A 10,172-nucleotide genomic window follows, 5' to 3' on the forward strand; every position below is an offset into this window, starting at 1 on the left:
GCGACAACCTCGGAACCTGAATGATTTGGAGGCTGTCTGCAGGGAGGAGTGGGCCAACATCCCTGCCGAAATGTGCACAAACCTTGTCACCAACTATAAAAACCGTTTGACATCTGTGCTGGCCAATAATGGCTTTTCTACAAAATATTAACATGTTGTTTGTCCAGGGGGTCAAATACTTGTTTTTCCTCATCAGATGGTTATCAATTTTAATAAATTCATATGATGTGATTTTTCTGGAATTTTCTTTGGGATTCTGTCTTTCACTGTTAGAATGTACATATGATTAAAATTGTAGATTGTTGCATTCTTTGTAAGTGGGCAAACCTGCAAAATCAGCAAGGGGTCAAATACTTATTTCCCCCACTGTATTTAGTGTGTGAACATCTTAATTTGAAAAGAAAGGAAAGCTGTCAGACAAACGTGGCGCAGTAAAAAGGATTCTGATAAGCAAAAAGTGACATGAAGAAAATACACAAGTAAGATACAAGTACCATAAAATTGTACTAACATGCAGTACTTAGAATAAAGGTAGCAGCCACAAAATGGAATTTAAAAAGAAAATCTTTTAACCAAGGAGAAACGTCAGAGCACAACACAGCAAATTACCTCAAAGGGAAAGTCAGAAATATAAAATTATTTTCAAACACAGTTTAAAAACCGCAGGCTAATTTTATAAGCTGCTTTTATTTTGGCGTCTTTCACAAACCTGCTTCCTGGAGGCTTTTTGACGACAGCCAGAGACACAAAGATGATGTAATGTGATCCATCAGCTCCGACCTCATCACAGCAAATAGAAGAAGGCCCCACCCCCTCACACACACAATAAAGGGGTGTTTTTACGAGGTCGATGTATTCATGGTTTTACAGCACGGGGTGAGTAACGAGGTGAAATCCTGAAATCCTGAAAAGTCAGAGGAGACTTTAGACGAGCAGCAGCAGAGAGGCATCTGAAGAATCTGCAGAATGAGAGTCTGAGCGGAGGAAGCAGGAGGCAGGTCTGAACTGGTCCAGACCGAGACCTGCAGAGCAGAGAGACCCTGAAACCCTGAAACTGACAAACAGTCCAGGACTCTGAGCTGCAGCAGCGAGGCCTGAACAGAACATGAAGGACTTTACTGACAATGTCGGCACAGACATGTAAAGACAAACACAACAACAACATTTCATTCTGCTGGGGTACAAAAAAACGGACTCATTAAGGTTTTCCACCATCAGTCACTTCATGAGGTCACAAGTGTTAAATATAAACTGTGCAGAGTTCACTCAGAGAGACGGGCGGATGGTTCAGAACCAGCACATTCCCATTTGTGGATTTGGTATTTGGCAAAGTAAGAATAACAGATTTGTTGTGAAGTCCTTTCTTATGATGAGTGAGACGAGTCTGAATGAACTCCGACATGTCTGACCAGAAACATTTTCCGCTGCACGTCTGCAGTAAGTTTTAATATTCCGTTCATGTCTTTTAAAGAAATTTTCGCCTGGTAGAACAAGTGAATCAATTTAAACGAAACTTCTCTCACTTTATTAGAAAGCAAATATTTAAACAATAATGACCACACTTTATCCCAAAGAACACTCTGCGTTATACTATTCCAACATGATATTATGTGAGGAATAGGAACAATATCAACAATGGAATAAAAGTGAAACAAAGATTAGGCCTTAATTACTTCATTAGTTTTCAAAAGGACATCAATTACATTTTTCTTCTCACACTGAATCAGTAAAGAGGTCATATTCTGCTTTTCTGTGCATGTAGCAGGTTTGCAAAGTGAAACTTCTCCCACAGAAACTCTGCTCCTGAACCGAACGCAGCCTTTACTTCAGTAACCTCTCTGTGTGACACGCAGCATGATGCTCGCCGTGCGGCTCCTGTGGCGTTCTCTGGGGCCCCTCTTGCTATTCCTTCTAGTGTCTCTGCGAACCCTCCTCACGTGAGGGCCCTGCACACTCAGCAAGGTTATTATAGTATCAGTTTTTATTTTTAATCCGTTTTGACTTTTTGTTTTCAATTTCAGTTTAGTTTGAATTAGTTTTTAACATGAATTTGCTAGTTTAGTTTAGTTTTTATTAGTTTTAGTCTCTGTCGCTGCAGGATGCCAAGCTCAGTCCCGTTTAGTTTATTCACCAAACATTAAAATAAAAGTACAATCATTAGATATAATGCAGATTTGGGAAAAGGGACACCTTTGTAAGCTATCTGAAGCTTGTAGGGGCCCAAACACTAAGCAAATGTATATTTGAACATATTGTCTAAATAAATGCTACGAATCTATGAAGCACATGCTACATCTACAGTATAATTTCTAACCTACATACAGAAAAGCCTCAGAGCTAAACTACCCTGATCCTGCTACCCAGTGGACCCGAGACGTTCAAACATCGTCTCTAGGAAAGCAGTTAGGCTACATTAAAATGTAAACCTCTATTAATCAGAAAATAGATTCCATGTTAAAAGCACAGACAGGCTGGCTGACAGTAAATCTAATGAGCAGCAGACAGTTAACCCGGAGCAGGACGAGCTCTGATCCCTACCTGGGTCTCCCGGCTACTTTAGCCCCCCCCCTTCACGTTACATGGGGCTGTCCTCGTAACAGCGGTCGCCACGCTGCGGCCAGACGGCGGCGTGACCCCGGGCTCTCGTGACGGACAGGCAGCTCTGTACGCGGAGGACAAAAGCACAACACACCCTCGGCTCACCAGCAGCTGCACCTGACCTATATATCCACTCCAAATGTAGGTTAATTAGGTCCAATGAAAACTAAAGGACTCTTTCATTTTAGTTAGTTATCGTTCTTTTTGTAAAGCCTCGTTTTTACTTCAGTTTTGGTTATTTCGTTTGTCTTTGTTTACGATACTCAGTCCCCTTGTTCCACCCAGTCCTACGACCCTGACTGTGCTTGAATACAAATATGAGGTACTTGTACTTTACTTGAGTATTTTGTCCTTCTGCTCCATCTCAGAAAATATATTATACTTTTTACTTCACTACATTTATCTGACAGCTTCAGAGTTTATAAAATATGATGTGTAGTTATAAATTAAACTCCAGCAGTTTCTACTTTTACTTTAGTAACCATTTTCATTTGTACAATTTGACTTAAGTAAAGGATGTGAATACTTCACCCCGCACTGACACATAAATTTAACTGAGTAAGTTGAAGTATTATTGAAACCTGTTTTTAATGAATGAATGTTTGTTAAAAAGTGTGTGTGTCAGTGACCTCTGAACCAAACAGATGGTACTTTTAATACTTTTTAAAAGCAGCTACTTTTGTACTTTGAGTAAAGTAGAACTTTAAGTTGAAGACTTCTACTTTCAGTGCAGTAACATTTAGAGAGGGTACTTTCACTTAAGTGCAGGATTTGTGTACTTTGTGCACGGCTGGTTATCAGTCAGCCATAGTTTACTGCAGTACAGTTACCATGTCAGCACACATGAAACTGGAATTATCTTCTTTGTTATTTCATAGACATTAACATTCAGCCTTTTGTTTCAAAGATGGTCCAGTTTTCTTCTCTAACAGCGTCTTTACAGTTTGTGTTTCCTTCCTGACTTCCTGTGTCAGCTAAAACTGCTGCAGGCTGGAGCTTCAGATGAAGTCGTTCAGGCTTCTCCTGCCGTTGGAACACGTTTATCTCTTCGTGTTGACAAACCCGCTGCCGCTCTGGGGTCTGTTCTCCTGCACTCCTTCATTCAGAGAACGTCTGCAGTGAAGAGTTTCTGTCGTCGCTCAGAGTCTGTGAGAAAATCCTCCACAGGAAGAAGTGACACACGAACCTGACTGGGCGTGTTGTCGTTGTTGTTTGTGTGCTCGTCAGGAGAGGATCCAGTTCCTCCGGCAGCAGATCCTGGATCAGAGGAGGGCGGTGGGGAAAGCCCTGAGGAGGTCTGCAGCCAGGAGCCGAGCTGACCGAGGAGGAGGAGGAGCAGGAGGAGGAGGAGGAGGAGGAGGAGGAGGAGGAGGAGGGAGTCGCCTTCAGACTCTGCTGCTGCGGTACAAACACATTTCTCAGTACTGTACATAAGCACACATTTCAGGATTCTTGTACTTTACTTGAGTATTTTAATCTCTTGCCACAAATCTCAAAGTACTTTTTACTGCACTTCATTTATCTGACAACTTTTGAGTTTATACACCCCTCGGCGTCACTTTTCCACGTGCAGGGCGTCCTTTTAGACTTTCAAAATAAAACTAGTGGTTAACGTCGTGAAACGTCGCGATTTGGTTACGTTTAGGAAAGGATGATGGTTTGGAGTCAAATATCTACGTTATTTAACTTACGTCACTGAAATAAAAATATCCAATGAGGATTTTTTGTTTCACGGGAAACAAACACCGGCCTCCTGGGCCCGGGTTCAGGTCCACTTCCTTACCCGGACTTTTGTGTTAAATATCCTTCTCCTGCCTTCAGGGCCTCACGATGCGTTACAGACCGACACCAACGGGTCTTAACCATGTGTCCGTATGAGACGACTTGGGACAGGGACATTTCACTGCTTTAATACTTTAATTACAACAAACTCATATTCTTTTACCGAAGGAACATTTTTATTGCAGTACTTTTACTCAAACAGAGTATTTTCACAGTGTGGTATTAGTACTTTTACTACAGTAAAGGACCTGAAGATCCAATCTGAAGCCTTAAATCAAACCGCTCTCAGACTGAAATGCTTTTTTATCTTTATTTAAAAGAAAGTGTCTGTGTGTCTCAGGTTACCTGGAGGTGCTCACCTGTCTCACCTGCTGGCTCTGTCATCAGTCAGCTGTCTGGCCTGTGGTGAGGTGGGGAGACGGGACAACATGGCCGCCTGTGACGTCCCGCAGTGCTCAGGTACCGACGGGGTTATCTGCAGGCACTGATCGATTAATAACAGCTATTGATAATCATTAACGGCCACGTCAGGTAGAGAAGGGAAAGTCAAGTTGTCGGCTATTTAATTAATCGCCAACTATTTTGATCCATCGATTAATCAATTTTAAGAAGAAAAGTCCAAATTCTCTGATTTCAGCTTCTTAAACCTTCAGCTTTGGGAAACGACATTATTTAAAACTATTTTCTGACATTTTATAAACCAAAAAACATCTGCAAATATCGAGATACTGACTGACAGAAGAAAATAAGCCCTATGTGTAACATGACACCATCTAATCTAACAGCAATCAAGTTTGGTCAGGATTAAGAGACCTGACCTCACCTGTTCCACCTAACAGGTGAAGTCACCTCATCACAGTTTATTCAACTATTTGTTTTAGTTTTTGCTTGATGAGGCTGGTTGACCAACAAGAGTGCATTAATGATTAGTGACATTTCCGTCTCCTCCACTCTGCAGGGCGAGAGCCTGCAGGACTTAAACATCAGGCAAAAACATAAAATAAAGAGTGCAACGTGTTTCAGTGTCGTCAAGGTAACGTGATAAAGTGGCAAAGCGCCGTCCTGTTCCCGTTTACAGCATTTTGAGCCCTCGCAGCCTCTTAATCTCAACCACTTTCCAAGTGACGTCAGTGAAGTCTGTGAGGGTTCGGGGCTCAGGGGGGACACTGGGACTGGGCCTTGGAAGTGAGAACGGGTTGACTTTGTCGATCTTTATACGCCACCTGACTTCCTCCCCGCTCCTGTCTTACTCGAGGTCGCGACCTAATAAAAACAGAAATAAGCTGCTGCACAATCGGCCTTCCTAATTTACATTATGATGAAGTTGTGATCTTCAGCGTTTGTCTGTTTCTATTAGGGCACCTTAACGCATTAATTCATTAACGCGACAATTATTTAATCCCACGTTAACGCAGTTTTTATTATTATTATTTTGACAGTCCGTTGCTCGCTGGCTCTGAATCCAGTCAAACCCTGAGTCACAGGAGGGGGGGGGGGTTGATCAGGTCCTGATCCTGGCTGAACCTGGCAGAGACAAACAGCTTAGGTTTAATATTTGATTTGATCACATTAATGTTTAAGTTGATTTAACAGAAATATTTTCTTGCTGCTGTGTAAAGGAAATACTATATCGCAGTACATTTAAATTAGAAGTGACAATACACTTCTTTAGAATTCATTATTCAATGTTGCGCAGAACAATGAGATAAAATATTTTACTGCTGCCCAGCGCAAATTTCAACCTCACTTTTACACCCTTTAGCAGAGTCCTGCTCACTGTGGGTTTCTATTCGCTGACTGCCCTGCACGCTCGGTAATGGTAGCACATTAAAAAATCTGCAGTGCACCATGGTGTGCAGGATCACCTGAAGAGGGCGGGGCTCTGCAGGAACTGCCAGAGAGGAAGAGGTTTAACAGACTTTAATGTGAATCTGAAGTTCCTCCTGATGTGGAGACGATCTGAGGGGCAGGATGGAGACTTTATCAGCGTCAGGGAGGATCCGTAACCTTTCTGTAGCAGCGGAGCGTTGATCCATTGTTGGAGTGAACTGTGTGTGTGCTGAGGGCGTGTCCTGCTGCTCTAACTGTTGACGCAGCTGAAGTCGGACAGATAACAGACCTGGGGCCAGTTAACCCTTCGTGAAGCAGCAGGAACTCTCCTCCAGTTCAGCTTTAACCAAGCGACGCACAAGGATCCAGCTGAGCAGCAGCTAAACGTCACATTCATGCCCTGAATTATCTTTGACCTGAGAACACCAAAGAAGAATAAAACTGCATGAAAAAAAGCAGCAGGTACAGATGAGTTCCTGCAGAAAAGATCTCTCCCGTCGACCTTATGAGGTTTCGTCACAGGAAATCCGGATAAAGGATGCCGTCGACTTGATATCTGTCGGTCCCTCACACTGAATTCAGTTCACAACAGTTATCTCATGTCCCTTTTATTAATTACCAAGGCCTCTGATGAGGGACAGAAAGGTGAACCGAGCTTTTTATGCTGGTTATTAATAGTAAAAGTTATTTTGTTCTGTAGCTACAGTTAGTTTATAAAGAGCCTCAGACGCTGCACAGACGGACCGGGCGTATGCATCCACTGCTGTTCAGCAACAAGTAGTTCCACAGCGTAACTCCTCAAACTACAGCCCTCAGACAGGCTTCGAGGTGAAACGCAGCGTGGTGATCAGTAAGCCCCGCCCACACCGCTACGTTTGCTCCTCCCGTCCAGACTAACACGGCCGAAACGACGACCTAAAAGGGAGAAGTTTGAAAACGCTGCAGAACCTGTTTTTCATTTTGAAACTCCGGAGAGCGTTTTAGTGCAGACGGGCAAAACTTTAGAAACGATGGCGCCGACGCTCACGATCGGCTCTCTGACCGGGTCACAGAAGTCATGCAAAGCAGAAACACGATGCTGCTGAGTTGTGATTTGCTGTTAAAATATTTGTACAGTGCAAATAACACTTCCAGCCTCCACTTGTGCTCTGCATGTCGCCATATTTACTTTGCGACGACTCCCAGTCTGTTTCCCGCCGCCACATTCAGTAACCGTCCCAGCTCGTTATTGGTCCATGCAAAATCAAACCTGATTGGTCTTCGTCTGCAGAACTGAACAGACCATCTGCTTCATGTTTACATGAACCTGAACGGCCACTAGCTGCAGACGGAGATCAAACTGGTTTTAAAACTGCGTTTTTAAACTGAAAGAGAGTGGTGTGGGCGGGGCCTCGGTGTGGGCGGGTCCTCGGTGTTAAAGGTGTAAACCAGTCGGCTGACTCCTGAGACTTCTCTTGTTTCTCATCTTCACTTTCTCCTTGTGACTCAGTTTAACGTCACAGACGTCCAAATGTTTCTTAAATGTTTCCGCAGATACGCTGAGTGTCATATTTGGTGAAAGGTTTCAGCTCCCTGCATCCTGTCAGAGTGTCTTTTGGTTTTTTTACGAGCTGCCGCCGTCTTGTTTTTGCAGGCCTGTACTGTCGGCCATGTTTCCACAGTTTAGGAAACACGTGTGTCGTCTGCACGCGACCTCTGACCTTCCAGGAAGACGGCGAGGAGGAGCTGTGAGTGTTTGCTGCTACAGTCAGACTGTCCTCAGCTTCAGGCACAGCACAGGATCATGGGATTACAGACAGTGGTGGGATGTAACTCAAGTACTGTACCTAAGTCCAATTTTGAGGTACTTGTACTTTACTTGAGTACTTTGATATTTTATAACTCAATACAACCACTGTCTGACAGCTTTAGTTACTCTACAGATTACCTTCCTCTCCACTGAGCGACGCTACAAACCGTGATGATCTTATAGACCATGATGCATTGCTGCAGATTAAACAACACATGCTCACTCCCAAGCCGTCACATATGGACACACCCGTTGGTGTCAGTTTGTGACGCACTGAGATCCCTTAGCGTCGCTTCTGAACGCTACAGGCCGGTGAAGGATTAACAGAAGAGTTAGGAGGTGTGTGGGGGCGACGGTGGGCCAGAAACTGGACTTTCAACCAGACCAGAGACCAGTGCGTGAATTTAACAGGGTTTTTTGTAGGTTACATAAGTTGTGTAACGTTACTTAACTTACGTGAGTTAACAGAAAGCGACGCCAAGCGGTCTGACCACATGTGACGAGTTGTGGGAGAGAATGTGTTGATTAAACTGCCCGACAGGATATAAAGAGTTAACGGATCAGCTGCAGTAAATTAAAGGAGAATTCAGACATACCAGAGAAACATTTAGTGCAACAGGAGTACTTTTACTGCGATACTGTACATGCTGCTGATAATACTCACATACTTTTACTGAAGGAAGGTTTGAATGCAGTTCTTTGACATGTAGTGAAGTGTTTTCAGACTGTAGTGTCTGTTTATCTTTAACCAGCTGATGATTTCTCTATAAAATACACTTGAAATCTTCCCTGAACTGAAACTGAGCAGCCAAAAGTGCTTCTGGGAAATAAATTAATTATCTGTATATAAAAACAGTTTTTTTGTGTCTCTCAGCGACTCCAGCGACGAAGAGCAGCAGAGTTTGTGCTCTGCAGCTCTGAACTCGAGTCACATCACCGACCACCACGGCAGGAAACTGATGAAGAGGGCGATCTCCACGGCGACGCGCCAAAGAGCGACCGGGCGAGTCAGAACGGCAAAAGCAGACGATGGAGGAGAGAGCGACGGCGGCGACACTGACTCTGAGCTCAGGTAGGACACGACTGTCTGAGCGCCGATTCCTCGCTGTCAGCAGAAGGTAACTGTAAATATAAAACACGCAGAACATCTGTTTTCCCACCCTCGCTGCTGGCAGTGAAGCAGACATGGCGTACCAGGACCGACCCGGGTCAGACGACAGCGACGCTTCCTTCTACTCCGTCACCTCTAAGGAGATAACCTGCAGCCTCCAGGACCAGAACCTCCACACGGTCATCATACACACACCGGACTGTGCCCAAAACCTCCAGGACCCTCCAGGACCCAGTCCCCCAGACCCTGATTCAGAACTGTCTGTTGGTGTGAGCAGATTCTGTGATTAAAGTCAATAAAGCATAAAATGAAAAGGTGAACTCTTTTTCTGGAGCTTTCATCAGCATCTGAGGCTTCATCCACACTAAGATCTCCGTCTGTGTTAAAACGACTGAAAACATCACGTTTTTTGTGCATGTAAGACATTTGCAAAGTGAAAAAGACCAAAGGGAGTTCCCATCTCCCACAGAAAACTCTTCCCTTTCATCCCTGTGACGTCACAGGGATGAAAGCTAAACGCGCCTCATATAACGCTCGCCAAGCGGCTCCTCAGAAACAGCGAGCTGCAGCACACAGCTCTCCTCTCCCTTCCAAACACTAGCTACCCTCCAGGCAGTCAGTGGACAGAAAGTTGTTCCTGTGATGTAGAGACAGAGCTCAGTTAAAACTTTATGGATACAGATTAATAACTCGCCGCTCTGAAACTCTCGCTCCAGTCCGTGTTGCCGAGCCGGTCGGCGACACGTACGGCTGAACCCGAGCCGTTTACCGGCTTCTCGCCGACCCGCCCTTCTCTGCTTCTGATTGGCTAGTAGTCCTTAACTAGGAACTGAGCATGTGCAGCTCCCTGCTTTTTCCTTGCCTCTGTCGCCTGGTGCTGCTCTGGGTGGGAACTGTTGGGCTTCATCACAGTACAGTCTAGACCTGCTCTTTATGAAAAGACCTGAGATATGAGATGATGAGTCACGAAATATTCAATGCTGAAATACATGAGATTGAGATTTTGAGCATTAAACACTCAATTTCCTGCATTCTGCAGAAAGTTTCTGCACCAATTAATGT

General features: G+C 44.3%; 1 protein-coding gene across 5 annotated transcripts in view; it reads left to right on the forward strand.

Moving 5' to 3' along the window:
* Positions 1 to 9,430, forward strand: part of dcst2 (DC-STAMP domain containing 2) — a 22,893-nt gene extending 13,463 nt beyond the window's left edge. For 3 of the 5 annotated variants that reach the window (XM_046045009.1, XM_046045008.1, XM_046045007.1), the window contains 5 exons: positions 3,826 to 4,001; positions 4,721 to 4,839; positions 7,844 to 7,937; positions 8,874 to 9,071; positions 9,175 to 9,430. In XM_046045009.1, coding sequence (XP_045900965.1) covers positions 3,826 to 4,001; positions 4,721 to 4,839; positions 7,844 to 7,937; positions 8,874 to 9,071; positions 9,175 to 9,400 — 813 coding nt within the window. In that variant the 3' untranslated portion in view covers positions 9,401 to 9,430. Of the gene's footprint in view, positions 1 to 3,825; positions 4,002 to 4,720; positions 4,840 to 7,843; positions 8,054 to 8,873; positions 9,072 to 9,174 lie in introns of those variants that run through there. The other 2 variants (XR_006824441.1, XM_046045010.1) reach the window with 2 other exon arrangements.
* Positions 9,431 to 10,172: the final 742 nt, after the last annotated feature.

Source organism: Micropterus dolomieu, linkage group LG03 (genome assembly GCF_021292245.1).
Source record: "Micropterus dolomieu isolate WLL.071019.BEF.003 ecotype Adirondacks linkage group LG03, ASM2129224v1, whole genome shotgun sequence".
NCBI lineage: Eukaryota > Metazoa > Chordata > Actinopteri > Centrarchiformes > Centrarchidae > Micropterus > Micropterus dolomieu.